This window comes from Ursus maritimus, unplaced genomic scaffold (assembly GCF_017311325.1).
Source record: "Ursus maritimus isolate PB19 unplaced genomic scaffold, ASM1731132v1 scaffold_8, whole genome shotgun sequence".
NCBI lineage: Eukaryota > Metazoa > Chordata > Mammalia > Carnivora > Ursidae > Ursus > Ursus maritimus.
Genome location: NW_024426996.1, coordinates 48,955,944 through 48,973,959, shown reverse-complemented (window position 1 = coordinate 48,973,959; position 18,016 = coordinate 48,955,944). Strand labels below are relative to the sequence as shown.

At 42.5% G+C, this 18,016-nt stretch overlaps 1 protein-coding gene across 1 annotated transcript in view; it reads left to right on the top strand.

The window, feature by feature from the left end:
• LIMCH1 (LIM and calponin homology domains 1) overlaps positions 1-18,016 on the top strand; it is a 320,132-nt gene that overhangs the window by 226,386 nt on the left and 75,730 nt on the right. The window contains 4 exon segments of the mRNA XM_040625079.1: positions 5,406-5,601; positions 10,900-11,089; positions 11,091-11,144; positions 12,212-12,478. Of these exon segments, the coding sequence (XP_040481013.1) occupies positions 5,406-5,601; positions 10,900-11,089; positions 11,091-11,144; positions 12,212-12,478 (707 nt within the window).

Here is an 18,016-nt window from a genome sequence, read left to right as displayed (position 1 = left end):
TCATCCAAAGTGCTAGGATATGGGGCTGCCCGCGGGCCGGCCCACCCAGCCAGCCCAGTGAGTGGATGAGGCTGTTGTCACATCCGCGGGTTTTGGATAAGGTCCCTATTGTAGCACAAATAGTTCAGGCCTTGCCCTTCCTCATTTCTCTAACATGCAAACTGAAATGCACTAATGAGACCTTGAGAGACATTCCATGCTTTACAGACTTTCTTTTCATACTGAAAGCAAGAATGTGTTCGGCCTTTCTAATAATTTATCCTTCTTTCTTTAAATTAAGGATAATGGTCCTGATGGTTCTTCCCATTTGGCTTGAGCTGGTCTGGCTCATGTATTTTGTAAATGGACAGAGCTTTCATATTGGTTGTTATGCATATAAACAAAGTCCTTTAATCTAAATTCCTTTAAAAATAAACTGAACACACCCACACAACACACCGTTTCTTACTTCTTACTCTCGTGGATCCTTTAATTTTTCACGTAACTCTATTCCTAGAGAAAGTACAAAGGTAGGGTTCCATCTGATTTGTGAAATTTAAATGCTTATTTTTTTATATTAAATTCCGATTTGAATAATGATACATGGGTCATCTCTTTTTTTTCTAAGATTTTATTTATTTATTTGAGAGCGAGAGAGAAGGCACGAGTGGGGGGAGAAGCAAAGGGAGGGGTATAAGCAGACTCCACACTGAGCAGGGAGCCTGATGGGGGGCTCGATCCCATGACCCTGAGATCGTGACCTAAGCTGAAATTAAGAGGAGACAACTAGAATTGCTTCTGCATAAATTCCAGCTGAAATAAATTTGGAATTAAAATGTTTTCTTTCACAAAGGAGACTAGCCAGAAATTTTTTATATTTGTTTTTCTAGTGAGACAAACGTATGTAAAAAATTATCAACTTGTAGGGCCGCCTGGGTGGCTCAGCCGGTTAAGCGCTTACGTTTGGCTCAGGTCATGGTCTCAAGGTTCTGGGATCAAGCCCCATGTTGGGCTCTCTCTGCCTCTCTTCTCTGCTCATGCCCTTTCTCTCTCTCTCTCTGTCTCTCAAAAATAAATAAAATCTTTTAAAAATTTTAAAAAATTGTCAATTTGCAAAGTAACACGTGTAGAGCCCTTAGCATAAGCATCTGGCACATAGCTGGTATTCATAGTAGGTTGCTGTTGCTATATACCAAAAAACGATCTCTGAAAGCATAGTGCCAATGGCCTTTCAGTGAGCCCAGCTATGTCAGAGGAGGTCTCCCAACCGAGGGGACACTGAACTGGAACAAAGGGGCATTACTGTGAGAATGTTGAGGTTGAAGGAAGAACCATGGGGACTAAGGTAGCCTTAGAATCTTGGGGACTAGAGCTGGAAAGTGAACAGTCTAGGTTCTTCCTTTTTATGCTTCTCTCCCATCTCTTCCTATCTCTCCTTGAGAATTCTTCGCATCAGGAAATATGGCCAACGGCATCTCTAGGATTACCTGCTTCTAGTTCCTTGCCCTGAAAGCAAGGGAATTCTTCCTTCTAGGCCCAGCTGTAAAATACCTAGGGGTGTCCTCTGCCCCAGTGTGGGTCCTATGCCTGAACCAGTGTCTGTGACCAGGGGTAACAGGTACCATGATTGGTCTAAGCCCTACCATTTTAGGAGGGGAGGGGTGTTAACTAGAACAAGGGGATAAAGACGGGGGATGTGATGGGCAAGAACAGAACTCTGCCGAAAATAGCAGCCAACATCAGCTTCTCTTCCCTTAACCTGCCTTATTTTTTCACGATACTTGCCACCCAACTTGTATTCATTTATCAGTTTTTCTGTTTATCTTTTGTCTTCCCTACTAGAACATAAGATCTGGGTATTTATTGACTTTGCAGAATGTTGTGTCCCCAGCATTAGGACCGTGTCTGACACATAGAAGATGCTCGGTAAATATCTGAGGGGTGAATAGCTTCCCCAACCAGAGTGTGGTAGGTGCAGCTGGGTCATCAAGCTGGAAAAGCAGAACCCGAACACTCCAGAATAGGATTTAGCCACTTTATAAATCACAAAGGAGGCAGAAAATGTTGAGTGGTAACACAGAAGCATCTGGAGTTTCTCAGATGCTGTAAGTCACCCGGCAACCTTAGCTGGTTCTCATTATCTCTGACGAAGAGGATAAGAAAAGGACAGATGAGTGAAATGATCCAAAAATACCATAGATGTTGATAGTTCTCACCACATTCGTGAACGTACATTTACTAGAAAAACTAGTGGTTAGTACAGTGGACAGATTTGAGTCTTGTCTCCTGTCCCTAAAGTGCGCTCTGTAGAAGTCGGAATGCTCCTGGGATCCTGGATAAAAAGCATCGATGACATAAGTAGACCCCACGAAAGGGGAGTTTAGACTGTGCCACCCTTTGTGTTGGTTTATAGCTTTTGTTCTCCCCTAAAAGCTTAACTTTGGGTGACGTGCTGGAATCCAATAAAATTGCTCACCCAGCTGATGTCCACAGCTTTATTTCTGGCTGAAGAACCGGCTTATTGCCTCACCCTGAGGTTCCAAGGGACCAGGTTGGCCAAGGGTGACCACGGGTGGGCTGTTTTTCACTTTTCAAGCTGGCCATGCCTTTCAGCTTCCAGCTCTTGCTTGAGCCGCAGTTTTATTCTTGGCTTTCTACGCAGTCATGAACAGAATGGCTTTTCTGTTTTTCTTTCCCATAACAAGCTGTGAGAAAGCAGCTAGAGCTCCAAGAGACATGTTGACTTTTTCTTTCTTTCTTTCTGTTCTCTTGTGGTTTGTAGTAGGGGTGGGGAAGACGTTTGGGCCTTTGGAGGAGCATTTCTGATTATTATTATTATTTTCTTGAAAATCCGGTTTGTAATGCTGCGCCAAGCAGCTCATAAAATTGTGACATTTCTAGACATGACCAGTGGCCTAGCTCCGAGTGTCTGCCCTCCCTCATGGGAAACTGGGCCCAAGGCATCTATTTACGGGATAGAAATGGAGAAAGAGAGTGGAGAGGATCAGTGCATATTACAGTTGTGTCCTTAACGACATTCATAAATTCTGTATGATTGACATATTGACATTTACATACCCAAGTGAATACATGGAAGTAATTATAACCATAGCTAACACTTTCTGAGCACTTATGCATCAGGCATTCTTCTGAATGCTCTCTGTGTGTTATGTTTAACCCTCCCAGCAATCCTGTGAAATAGATGGTATCATTAGCTCCATTGAACAGATGAGAAAACAAATCAGGCGAGATGAAATAACTTGCCTAAGGTCATACAGATGACGAGAGGCAGAGGCAGGATTTAAACCCAGTCGGTGGAGCTTCCAAGACCATGCTCCTAACCTCCCCTCGGCTGCCTGTGTTTCGCAGTATTTATAGTTGGGTGGTGTAGACATAAACAGCATTTAGGAAAGGGGCATCATCCAGGTTAGCATCATTCACACAGTAAGGAGCCAGTGAGTGTCCCAGAGTTGGAAGAGGTGATGCTGGTTATGGCGACTATAACCACCCCAAAGTTGATCAAACGTTGGCAGGTTGTACCCTTTGGGATTTGGAGATGGAATCCTGTGTTGGAATCACAGTTTTGCTGCTCACTGTGTGACCTCAGTCAAGTTACTTAACCTCTCTGATTCTTATTTTCCTCTTCTCTAAAATGAGGACGATGCTAACCGCATCATTGTAGGGTTGTGAGGATTAAATACACGTGCACACAGCATCAAACGTAGCCCTAGACACGTAGTAAGTACTCAGTAAGAGTGACCATGTTTTTAGCCATTTGGCTATTCTTGGTGAATAAGTAACCCACGGTTTTAATTGCATTTCCAAAGAAATTAAGTACAAAACCATATCCAATTTAAATCTATACTTTTCAGTTAGTGGATGAGTTCTTCCTTTTGCAGCTAGTCAGGCCTGGCTTTTGTTCAAGTCCTGGTTAATTTTTGACCTACAAGTAAACTACCTTAATTTCCATAACTGGAATTTCTGCCTTCCTCTGGACGGTCAAGTGGGCTGCACTCACCCAGGCCATTTGACAGCGTATTCTTCCGGGGCCCCCTCTGTATGGAGGCTGCAGGGTGCTCCTCTCCATCCTGCCCTCCTCTCTCCCACTCCCCTCTCTCCAGGCAAAACCCGTATGTGCCTTGTGAATTCCAGCCACCCCAGGCCCCTCAAAATGCCTCCCGCTGGGAGGGTGCTGGAGAGAATTGATAAAAGCAGCTGGCAAAGGTCCGGGCTCCACTGGGCATCTTAGTTGGTTCAGGCGGTTTCCAAAATTGCTCCCGTGGCAAGAATATCTGTTTATTTTTCCTCTCTCTCGGGCATGTGGAGGGGACCTTCCTGAGCATCCCAGGACATCCCCAGGGTGACATTCCAGCCTTTGCAGATGAGAGCGTTCCCCTCTGCCGGCATCATCCACGGCCCGGATTTTAAGCGACAGTCTGGAGGAGATTAAATTGAGGTTTATCTTTGAGTGACCGGAGTTATTTTTGTTTTCGTCAGCGGGGACTATTGTAATTAATGCGAAGACACTGGCGGGAACAAGGCTTTTATTATAGTACGAGGGTGAGGACGGCTTTGACTGACCTTTCTGCTGCTGGGGTTTCAGTGTTTTAGTATGTGCTGCTCGCGCTGGAAAGAATTTATAATCACAGGCTGTCAAAGACAGCCATTGTTCTCACTGCTCTGAACATGTGGGTCCGCCACAAGTGCTTCCAGCTCCCCCAGCGCCAAGAGCTGGCCGAGAGCGAGAGCATGCCTGGATTCTTCTGAGGCATCAGGAAAAGCATTTTGCATATTTTTCATTGCCTTTTTTTTTTTTTTTTTAACTTTCTGCCTCAGAAAGACAGCTCCCTTTCAGAGCAGGAATTTCCCTTCAAGGTAGCAGGAGATGGAAGCATGCTGCTCCAGACTTTCCAGACCTGATTCTGCCGCACAAACAGACGCTGTGTGCATTTGCCAGCTCGCGTAAACGAGAGCAAGCGCACGGCCGAACCAGGGGCTCAGTGCCACAACAGGCATGCAGCTATGGATTCCGAAAGACGGGTCAAGGTTAAGGTTTTTGGTGTTTAGTTTTGTTTGGGTCGGTCATTGTACTCCTGTGAATCCAAACTTAAGGAGCTTTTATTCTTAGTTCCTTCGATTTTTTTTTTTTTTTAAAGAACATGGTGGGATGTGCGTTGCTAGGATTTTGTTTTTATTTACTTATTTTTCGAAATGTGCACGACTTTCTGATCGGGAAAGTCGCGGCACGGAGGGTGGAAGGATGAAATGTTGGCTTGTAGATGATAATCCGTGCCATAATTTTTTCCATACTGACAACCATACGCGGGATCTTTGGAAGACCACCGGAGCCGGATTTTCCTGGTTAGCGTAGGCTCTCCGTCTGTGGCTGAAGTGTCTGTAATCCTTTTCGTTTTATTTTTGGACAGGAGACTGATGACATTGAGAGTCCTAAACGTAGTATCCGAGACAGTGGCTACATAGACTGCTGGGATTCTGAGCGCAGCGACTCCCTGTCTCCCCCTCGCCACGGCAGAGATGATTCCTTCGACAGCCTGGATTCCTTCGGCTCCCGCTCCCGGCAGACCCCTTCCCCAGATGTAGTCCTCAGGGGAAGCAGCGATGGTAGGTTGCAGCCCTCGCGCACTGCACCTCTTAGAATGAAACATTCCCAAGAGCTGCCTTGTCACCCGTGCACGGAAGGCGGGCTCCGTATCCACCCTGCTGGGACCCGGTAACTCTAAGCTGGGGGAAGAGAAGTGTTTCTTGTGTTGTTTTCGTGGTCCTTAGAATTTGCTTTGGCTTTGCCAGCAGTTTGAACATTGCCTCAGTGAGCCTATCTTCTCTTGGAAAATATGTTACATCATTCCTCCCTCGGTCTCAGTGAATCAAGGCGCTGTGCAGGCAGTTAGCTCATGAAGTGTGCTGAAGGTTTATGTGCTGTGGGTACGAGGAAGAGAAATGTGTGAGTACCGCACTGTAGACGTGAAAATGAATCAACTTCCAGCAAACTGGAAATGCACGACACACGCTTAGGAAGGTGCTGAAGCCTGGGAAACTTTAATTGGCAGGGTTTTGGCAATCTGTTCGATGCTTGTGATACCTGACCGTTTCCTGGAGCCGTGCGGGTGGCCCCCAGTGTACACAACCCAGACTGCCTGTTTGTTCTGAGTCTGGCTTTGATTTAAATCCCATGGATTTTATATCACCTGTAAGAAATGATCGTTTTTCCTTAAAAATGTGTGGTCATGCAACTTGATGTAAATTTAGTGCATATTTTCCAGAAGCTGTTATTTAAGTCACTTATCTCATACCTTTGTACTTTTAGGAAGGAAAGATGGCTGGGATCTGCATATATAAACTTGCAGAAAGGCACCAAGGCTGGTGGGGTTTTTTTTTTTTATTTGTTTCTATTTTTTTAATGCATTGCTTGATTGATGCTCATATTTCTAGAGACTTAAGGCTTCTCTCTGAGATGAAGATTCCCTTTTATGGCTGAAAGATCCCTTTCCGCTATAAATCTCTATCTAAAATCCTTGAGTATTTAATGTGCCTAGGTCCTGAATTAACTACTTGACACCTAGCATCTCATTTAGTCCTTAGCATAGATTATGAGATACAGTTTCTCACTTAGTCTCCCCACCCCCACCCCGGGCTGCGAGACATTCCTTATCTGTATTTCACAGATGAACCTTACAGAGGTTAAGTAATTGTCCTCAAGTTGGTAAGTGATAGATATCACTGTCATTAAGTAGTATAACAATGTTAGCCTCAAGACGTGTGAGTCCAAAACTTAAACTCTTAAACCTAATTTGCCGACAACTTTTGTTTACCTAATAAATTTTTTCAATTCTAGAATGACTGAATTAATGCTTTTGTTTAGTACTTAAGCTTTCCAACCAATAGATTAGCCCCAGGGCCTCATAGTGGGTGACTCCGAAAGAATCCCCTGGTGCATTGTGAGCTGCATGAAAAACATTTCTAAAATTGTGCATGACATCTTAAGGTACGACCCACAGCATTAGAAGTTACAGTACCAAGCATGTGACCTAACTGAGCTTGAATATAACCAAAAGGGAGATTTACTTTTACAGAACGTATCTGAACCAGACTGTTTCATATTATTTTGATTGTTTTTTTTTAATTATTCTTCTTGTTCATCTTGTTTTTATAAGTGGTTTTATATTCTGTCACAGCTTCGAGGGCCTCAGAGTTTTATAACAAGCGACATCTTGAAGGGATGTGAGATGGTAATTACTAATATTGGACTAATGCGTGCTGAGACACAATTTCATTTACAACAATTAAGATTGATAAGCTAGAGTCTTTTTATAAATATTTTTCCATGTAAAGAATAATATGAAATTGAGCCTCACAGAACACCGTCCATGGAGGAGAGCACCCTACACACAGATTTCACCAAGCAGCCTGATACCTTCAGGCTTATGTTCTTGTAAATGGATCAAGACCTAATGAGATTTAAAACACACACACACACACACACACACACACACTTTTTTAAATCTGCCTTAAAAAAATAGTATATTATTCAAATGGATGTTGTATTTTATTAGAATTTATGGCGTTTTTTTAACCATGCTAACCAACAAGATTGCTAGTGATAAACACTTTCAAATGTAGAAGCACATTTTTTGTTAAGTCTTGAAAATTTATTTCCTAAGGACTCACAATCTGGTTAGAGAAAATCTTAGCGTAAAGTTCTCCAGTTCCATATTGGGTCAATATTTTAACATTATCGAGGCCCACGGACCCATTCAGTGGGGACAATCAAGAGCCACGCTCCTAAGAGGTGCCACGATTCTATGGGTTGCACCCGAGAGTTACCTGGCCGGGATGCTGTGGGTCCCTAGGGTGAGTTCAGCCAATCCGTCTTGCTACACGGGTGCGGGCCCCTCCCTCACCTCCCCTAGCATCCTCCTGAGGCCACTTAATGGACTTCGCTGATGAGGAAATACAAACCCTTCTACTCAGATGCGTTTAAAATTAAGAACAGGGTTTAGAAATATGATGTATTTTGTTAAATGAATATTCTTTTATAGAAAAGATGAGTTGAGAGAGAGAAATAAGGAATCAGAGAAATTAAAGTGTTAGAGGAAGATGAGAAAACCAAGGGCTAAGGGTGTATATGGCCAAAATATGGGGAAAAAAGAAAGTGCCCCCCCCCCCAGTTACTGGAAGGGAGAGCAATGTAGCTCCCTGGAAAGGAAGGCTCGGACTTTGATAAAGTAATGTCATCATCATGATGTGCTGTATTGTCATTTCCTAACTTTGGGCATAAATAGCAAAGCCACCCTAGTATATATCTGTGTTTTTGGGATGAAGTCAAACTCTTTTGAAGTCCTGGCCTTCGATAAGAATCCTTGCATTTACCAAGGGTACCATACCAGCCACTTTCTAGGTGCTTGGCGCCATCTCCTTGAACCCTCACAACTACCTGGGAGAGCTGCGTTATCGTCCCCATGTGTCCGACAAGGACCCTGAGGTACGGAGGGTTTAAGTTTTGCAGAGCTACCCAGCTAGTAGGACAGAGTCTAAATTAAACCCTGGCCTCTAAGTCCAGACCCTGCCCTTCTTTCAATAGAGTCACTCTGCCTCAAGGCATCTGCAAATTAACTTTTCTTGACTGTCTGTTGAAGACACTGATCAAAGAGTAATTGTGGGAATGAAGAGGGTGATCTGTGTGTGTGAACCTATTTTGAGACTTTCACTAAGATTATTACAGATAATATGTTTTTAGATTCTGCACACAAAGAAGGTTCATAGATTCTAGGATTTGACATCAGAAAATGGAGACAGCTCTTAATTCATTACTAAGCCCTCGTAGTTGATTGAAGAATCATTTTCTTTCTTTCGTTTATTCAAGAAAGTGTAGTGCTTCCCCTAGTCAGGATGCTTTACGCAAAGGACATTTCTCCAATGTCACAGAGGAAGGAGTGTGTCACAGAGGAAGGAACTTTGGGCTGGAATCTGGAGAACAGAAATTGGGAGTCCTGGGCTGTTACATACCAGCCATGCAGAAGGAGTTCTTTCTGCCTCTCTGAGCCTCTGTTCCCACTTCTGTAAAATGGGGATGATATCATATCAGGAAACAAATCTAAGAGTTTGGCAAGGGAAGGTAGTGTTAGCATTTATTTATAAAACATTTCACAGGGGCCTCTAAATGTTTCTGGGACACTGAGAGAGACGGATACCGTTGATGAAAGACTTGGGGTGGGAAGGTGCTAAGTTATGAATCGAAAAGCAGCAAGTACTGAAACGGTCAAAACTTTGGAAGGGAGGCTGAAAGCAAGTGCCATGAATAATTCATGAACTGCATATTTCATCCGCAACAATGAACAACTTGTTTATGGTCAATGCTTTCAACTTGTAAAGTCTTTTAAAAGCCATTAAATCATTTAATCTCCAGGGCAAATCATTTCATTCCAATTTTTACAGAAGAGGACAGGCAAGTGTGATAGAACCAGCCTAGGAGACCACAGCTCACTAGTGACAGATCCGAAACTATGATGACATCAAGAGTAGTCAGCTTGTATCAAGCACTTACTCCGTACCAAGTACTGTACCAACGGTTTACATATATGCCTATGTAACTATCTCCTCCCAAAAGCCCTACGAAGTAGGTGGCGTTATCATCCTCACTTTGCAGATTGGGAAAACTGAGGCTTTGAGAGGTGACCTCACAACCGCAGAGTCTCCCAGCTAGTGAGTGGCAGAGCCCAAAACAAAGTGAGTCTGGCTTAAGACCCTGTACACTGCCCCCTCGGCCGGGCTGCCCCATCTCTTGACTCAGCTGAAGGCTCTTTTCACAAAGGTAAAGAAGTAAATTTTCTTTGCTCTCAGCGGAGTTGAATAGCCTATTCCTGATGCTGTCCTTGATGAGGAGTTTCCAGCCAGCTCCCACACGGCGGCTTCTGCAATGGTCGTGTTTGTTTTAATGACAGCTTCACTCTCATAGGTCTTACCAGTCGAGTGAGATGAGACACAGGACACAGGGATACAATATAGTTATTGGGGCTCTTGCCCCCAAAAAACTGGTTTGGCAACATTGAATTCTTTTGCATTGGCTGAAATGCTCTTTAAGCCAAACCAGTTCATTTACTCATCAGATAATTTGAGGATGCCCATTGGGTGCAAAGACGCTGTGATAAATGCTGTAATGATGTAAAGCCCTGGTTCTCAAATACAAGATTGAAAGGGTAATGTGCCCAAAGAAAAGAATTGATTGGGCCATGGGGTTCCCAGGAAGAAAAGATGGCCTCCAGCTAGGGCATCAGGAAGAGCTCCGATATGGAGGAAAATGCATTTATTATAACTCAAACCACTTCCTGAAAGGCAAACCCTTGGTCTAATCTAAACCTGCCACTTTCTGAACTCCTATTCTTCTTATCCGTCTTTGCTCCTCGATGATAACCTATATCCTTCAGGTGTTTCATAGATCGGTTAAAGGCGCGTCCAAGACAAAATGTCATTTTATAACATTTCCTTTATAAAACAGAATCCTTTATAATTCTTTTTTGTGTGACTGTCTAGCACAGTGTAAGACACACACCAAGTGGTGCTCAGTAAAAACTCCATCGGCTAATTTATGTCTTTTCTTTCAAGAGTCGCAGTCTCTCAGCAGCCTCTAGGTCTGCCGCAGATGTGGTGTGAATCGTCATTCTCAGATACAACTGGGCTTGCCACTATTTTTTCAATTGGATTTTTTCCCCCTGATTTGAGTCTGGAGCTTTTCTCAGAACAGACTAATTTAGATGGATGCTTTAGACTCGTTAAGTGAATAATTTAAGGAAGGAATCCCCAGAACCCACAGATCTGACCACATCCCTAATACGGCACACTTACCATCGGGAACTTATCGGCTACCCCAGCGCACGTTTTCAGCACCCATCCTCTCTTCCCCAGGGAGAGGAAGTGACTCTGAATCCGACTTGCCACATCGGAAGCTGCCAGATGTGAAGAAGGATGACATGTCTGCGAGGCGGACTTCCCACGGTGAGCCGAAATCAGCAGTGCCTTTTAACCAGTACCTCCCGAACAAAAGCAATCAGACGGCCTACGTCCCCGCTCCTCTGAGAAAGAAGAAAGCAGAGCGAGAGGGNNAGCTGGAGTACTGCCACCTCCCCCCTGGGTGGGGAGAGGCCCTTCAGGTAAGGCCTGAGCTATGCTGCCGCTGTCTTGGCTTGAACACTAGCAGTAAAGGGACCCCAGAGCTCCGGCCCACGATCGAGCTCAGATAACCATTCCAGAACTTTGATGTAAGATTACAAATGGCAGTGGGCAGGACAGCACTTTGGAGAGGGGTTGTGGTGATGGAGTCTAAGCTTCATGATGGCACCGAGAACAGTGCCTGCCACACAGGCACTCAACAGATCCTTGTCTAACAGGGCAGATTTTTGAAACCAGTTCTAGTGAGAGGACATGGAGAGCAGATTTGTCATCCGTGTCTTTCCGAGGAGACTGCTGACTCCCACGCCTGTTAAATTAGGTGCAGAAAGCCACATCTCTATGTGAGGAGACTTTTTCTTAAATCTAGATGCATGATTATCTAGATACAAGCTCAAGTACGTAAGGGATGTGTGAAACATGCTTCAGAATCGCCTGGAGAAACTCATAGTAAGTGGATGATACGCTGAACTGCTCATCTCTTTAGAGAAGCAAGCAGTGATTTCCCTGAAACTCTTTATGTTTATGCATTTATTTAGTCAGCAGGTATTTTTTCAGCACCTGCCCCATGCGGTGTGCTTTTAGGCACCAGGGACCCAGTAGTAAATAAGGTAGAGTCCCTGCCTTAAGAATCTTCTAGTCCAATAAAAGAAACTTATAGTCTAATCTAATCCTTTGAACAAAACCACCCTGATCACTGCATGCTTATTTCTAATAATCCACCTTTATTATCTATGAATTTCATCGAATAAACATTTTGTTAAAAGTTTTGATGATTGAATCAAACATGAGTTTTACCTTTCCAGCAGAAAAGTCTTTTTGTCTTTCAATATCAATTTTGAAATAGTTCTTACTGTTGAGATTATGATGCGTTGTATTCATTAACAAATTAATGGCTGCATTTAACTTTCTTCACATTACCAGGATCGTTTTGCATGCTATGACTTTTTTTTTTAAGTGAAAAGTAATGTCAGAATGACCAGGAGATGACATATGGCTTGCTCCGAGCCCAGGCTGTTAGTTTGGTAAACCATGTTGTCCAACTCACTAGCTATCCTGAAACAATAGAGGAAGAGGGAAGTGAAGTGGGGTCTCCTTGTGAAGAGGACCCAGTCGGCCCAGTGGATCCCGGTGGGAAGCCTTCTGATGGTGGGTTAGTATTACCCACTGGCAGTGGTCAGGAGCAGCCTCCTCCAGAGGGGGCTGTGGTGGCACCAGCTCCCAAGTCTCAAGAAAAAGATGCTGTGGAAATCCAAAAGCGCAGAAGGCTAGAGCAAGCTGGGATCAAGGTCATGCCCGCGGCACAGCGCTTTGCCAGGTTAGCTCTGCAGGCCGAAGGTGGGCCTGGCTGCCTTTGTGCATGCCTGGGGTTTGGAATCTGTCTGGCGTGTTGGAGTTTCCGTCCTGTTTCCCACTTCCTGCTTTCCCCTTTGCAGCTCTATTCCCCCCTCCTCAACCAAATAGAAATAGTTGCGAGACTTTGCCCCAGGGCATGTCTCCGCCAAGAACTTGGCTGTTCTAAATGGTGGCAACTTGGCTGTTGTAAATGGTGGCGAAAAGTGAGCTTCTTGCTGCTTGATTAGACCTTGTCCTAGTCAAGTATTAGTGGTCAGTCATTTGTGGGCTGCGGGATTTACCTAGCAATAACATTTTATTTTTCAATTGTTTGCGGCTTGTTAATTTTCACGCTACTCCTAAATGGCTCTTACCTTACTTGACACATCACGGGAAAATAATTCCTTTGAATTCCTTTAGAAAGTGTGGTTGGCTTACAAAAACCCACTTGCTTTCTTTGTCCCGAGGGAGTGGTAAGATTGCACTTACTTGACTCCTTTCCTAAAGCACGTTGATTCATAAACAAAGAATGGAGTAATTTCTTTTCTTAATTGTAACAAAGGCACCAGCATCCAGCCCGGATGCCTTCATATTACATGTGTGATGGAAACCTTCAGCAGTCCAAGTCACAGAAAACTATAGTTCTACAGTTTTAGGTAAGGTTTTGAGAAGCTGGTTAATTTTTCCTTACATAATGACCACAAAGATCCTAACAAATCATAATGAGACCAAAATGTATTTGAGAAATTAAAATTTGTAACAGTTTAACAATTGAAACTCCTTTGCCATCTGTTGTTCCATTTAATTGCAAGAGGTAGGTGACATACCCATTTTCAAGAAGAGTAAACTGAGAATCAGTGATACCAAGTGACTTGCTGGTCTGAAAGCTGGTGACCGCGGACCTGGTGGCCAGATTGAAATTTTCTGACCACAGTACCACAACTGCCTCCCACACACTTAACAGAACATTTTCCATTTCTCTGTACAATTCCAAATGTGGTTAGTGCTATATGATCTAGTTTTTTAACTGAAAGTTCCAGCAATGGCTTATATGGATTTAATCCCAGAGTAGCTTTGTATTGATAAAAACAACAACAACAAGGGTACGCTTCTTCCCTGTCTGTGGTATCTCACAGATAAGTACATCTATCCTAAACATATATGTGCTTCTAGAAAACTCAACCATAAAATTGTGCTTGTGTTCCAAGAAGCTCTCTGGTTTTCTGAGATAATGGAGAGTAATGTAGAATCATAAAAAGCAAAATCAAATCCAGATATTCTATAAATTTTGGTACAAAGACCTTATCAGACACATATTTTTTCAACATCATTTTAGCATGACTTGTATCAGAGAACAGGCTCGATGCTGAGAATACAAAAATGAATAGTATCCCCTTACCATGTATCATTTTCCTTCTGTCTTCAAATTTAGGGCCCAGTGGGAGTAGGTAATATAGGTAAGAGTATGAATTTACAAAAAAATTTTAATCTTAATATCCTTGACACACATACCTTCATTTTTATCACATCTGATAAGTCTTTAAGCTAAAATTCACCAAAGACACCATGATCGTTATTTTTTTTCTGTTTTAGTATCATTTTCAAAAATTACTACTCTGCTTGGTTAAAATGAATCTCGTTTTTAAAAATTGATTTGTCTATAATTACCAGTCTGGTTGAATATTATGTGTATTGGCTATTCGGGTTTCTTTTTCCATATCCTGTGCCATCTTTTCCCATTTAAAAAAATTTCATTTTATCGTAGTAAGAACACTTAGCACAAGATCTCTCCTCTGAACAGATCTTGAATTGTTCAATAGAGTTTTGTTAACTATAGATATGATGTTGTACACTAGATCTCTAGAATTTATTCATCCTGCCTAAGTGAAACTTTATGCCCATTGATTAGTAACTGCCTGTTTCCTCCTTCCTTAGCCCCTGGCAACCACCATTCTACTCTTTGATTCTATGTATTTGATTCTTAGATATGGCATATAAGAGAAATCATGCAGTGTTTTTCCTTCTGTGACTAACTTATTTCACGTATTATAATGTCCTCAAGGTTCATCTGTATTATCACCTAGTGCAGAATTTTCTTCTTTTTAAAGACCAAATGATATCCCATTATATGTAAATGTCACATATTCTTCCATTCATCCATCAGTGGATATTTACATTGTTTCCACATCTTGGCTATTGTGAATAGTATGGCAGTGAACATGGGAGTGCTACTATCTCTTAGGGATCCTGACTTCAATTGTTTTGGATATATAGCCAGAAGTGTGATTGCTGGATCATATGGTAGATGTATTTTTAATTTTTCAAGAGATCTCTAAATCATCTTTAGACTATCCAAAAAAGCAACAAGGTATGAGTGGGGAGCCTCATTAAGCTAACACAGCACACCCAGGAATCATGGTGATGGAGAGAAAAGAACAGATTGGACAAGGCTGGAAATTCCATGGGTGTCCTGTGTCCATAACTGTGAGGTTTATTTTGTAATGAAATATTGAAATCTTTTATGATAGTGCCCATTCTGTGCACAAACCTAGAGTCATGGTTAGTTTACAAATGTAATTCTGATGGATGAATATTGTATTTATGTGGTAGTCTTTGCTACTGTCCACATTTCCTGTTATCTGGCTCAATTGTTTACATATTTTGTCCAAGTTAGCTCTGTTAAGCAGAAATTCCCAGGTCTGTTAATATCATCACACCTGAGATCTTCTGACTTAAGATTTAAAATTGGGTTCAGGAAAATTATGCATATTCCCAGAGCATGTCCCCAACAGCAATGTGACACAGCCTCTGCAAACACCCAGAATTCTTTTGTTGGCAGATTGTTCAGCTACTGCTCTCTCATAAAGGGTTTATATACATCCCATGTCACTAGCCTGGCCTGTCTGTGTCCCTGTCACTTACTTTCTGCAGCTCATCAGAGTTGAGAGTCATGCTAAGTTTATCCTGCTTTTCATGTGGCAGAAAGTAGCTTAACTAGAATGAAACCCATAAAGATGAAAAGGCTTCTTGGTATCTAGAAAGTAAGAATGTAAAATACATAAATATGCTGATGTCTCTAAAAACATTTAACCTCCATCTCCTGTCTTTGCCATCCATATGGATTCTGGCTACCACATCTTTGAACCCAGCAAGAGGCCCTACATATGTTCTGTGGCCCCTTTCTTAGCTGGGAAAGTCTGTGTTTGTGGAGATGGGTAATAATATAAAGTCATGCACGAGGGAGGGAGGAACATAGACAAAGAACAAGGCTTTATTTCTGTGGACTGTTTTCTTGTTGTTTTTTCCCAAGTATTCTCAAACACCTCCTTATATTATATCCAATACAGTATAGAAAAAGGAGCAAGAGTGCATGGTATTCCATTTTCACGTGAGTTTAGAAGCCCAGAAGTCCCAAACTTCCTGTCAAACCATATATTAGGAGTTATCTTAGCATCAAGGGACAGAAAGTAGGGCTTCTTAATAAATGTGTGGAGTTTAATATTTATTAGAGTCACCATTGAAGTAAGAAGAATATAAACTACTTTTTCTTCTATTTTAGTTTATGATTTCATTAGCTTAATTACCCCAAAATATGAGACTCTGCCAAAAAAGCCAAGATTTCTTGTTTTTAAGAGGATAAAATGGGAACCAAGATTCACTTCCCCTGAATTAAAATGCCATGGAGATTTGAGTTCTCTTACTTGGTGTTTCCCATTGGAGAAATAAACTTTTTTTTTTAACTGAATTATAGGTTTCACGTGATTGTACTTCTTTTCTAATTGTTTTCATATGTTTCAGCACTCAGTCTTTTCTGCTGGTCTGTGGATCTTCTCAACCACATAGTAATTAATTACAGAGGGCAAAAAAACCCTCTAAGGAACAATAGACATTTTCGAAATCTTTAGAGGAAGAGTGGACGCAGCTAAGTGCCAGACACGCATTTCTCTACACCCCCTGCTCAGCAGATGACCGTGTCGCTGGTTGCTGCCGAACGGATCCATGGGGCTCAGGACCAGACACACACGTAGCTTGCAGGGGCCTTTGTGACTCTCGCTGTGGCCGCACTGTGCGGACACTGGGTGAGCCAGGAGGTTTCTGGTGTTGCCCCTGACATTCCCGGGAGGCCTACCAGGCCCTTCAGGAAGCCCAGTTTCTTTCAATAGAACAGACTGGCTGCCAGTCTGAGCTGGTTGCTTGTGTGTTACCAAGTGAAAGGGGGTGAAAGAAAATGCTAGTGCTTCCTTCTTTTCAAGCATTATCTCGTTCCCTTTGAAACATCTAACTTTGAGACAAGAGCTTTTTATTTCCTCCTCACCTGCCTCGAGCCCATAACCTCTGCTACCGAGATAGCTTTACTTGTTTTAGATGAGGCCGGACGGTTGCCAGGCTAGAGGCAGGGCTGGGCATTTCTCATTTCACGTTGAGCTGTCTTCCTTCTGAGTGAAGCAGTGAGCTGTGCCCACCCAGCAGCCCCACCTTCCCAAAGTGCCTCATCTATGAATGGCTTGAAAAAATAGAAGTGTCAACCAAGGGACTATCAAGCCAGATAACCTGAGTCTGCCCCTGAAATTCACTTCTTTTACCTAAATTCAGATGATTGGAGCTAGAAGCCTCAATATTCTCCTCTACCAGGTAGACATGAGAATCCCTATCGTACAGGGTTGTCGTGAAGGTTAGCGTATCTGAAATACACTAGCTGCTCAGAGAGGGAGAATCGTTGAAAACTGAAGTAGAACATGCTGAAGCTTGACAACAGACTGCCCTCAAGGTCCTTAAGAAAGAAAGAAAGAAAGAAAGAAAGAAAGAAAGAAAGAAAGAAAGAAAGAAAGAAAAGAAAGAAAGAAAGTTAGAAAGAAAGAAAGAAAGAAAGAAAGAAAGAAAGAAAGAAAGAAAGAAAAGAAAAAGAAAGGAAGGAAGGAAGGAAAGAAAGAAAAGCACATTTATAAAAGGCTACTTAAAAATTTTAGTAACCGGACATCTGTGAACACAGTCCTATCTGCCTTATGCACCGTATGTATTACTGCACGGCCAAAAGTACCAGTTCAGATTTTGTGTTATTATCTTTTTTCCTCTTTTTCTGAGTCTGCCTTGAGACTCTGAATTTACAGGATTCAAGCAAGTAGCGGAAAATCGGTCATTGTGACTGCTTTTTTTTTTCAAGTGGGCAGGGAGTGGCTTTCAGTGACCAGTGATACAGAAAGCTTTCTTCACTTTTTTTTTTTTTTTTTGAAGTCCACGCATCTAAATTGAGATCACTTGAAACAAGTGCTGCCGTGCTGGGCATTTAGCCTAAAAAGAAACACCCCAGGGAATCTGTAGCCTGGCTTGGGCTCATGTGATCCAGAGAACACCAGATTCTCCCTGCTCAAATTGGCATCACAAATTGGCATGGTCATTTGCATAAATGCATATATTTTATTCTAAAGGATTCTGCCTGAGTTGGGGGGGATATGGTAACCCATGACCCCTGGTCAAAAAAAATGAAAAGAGTGCTGCTTTTGAAAATAAGAGGTTTAAGGAA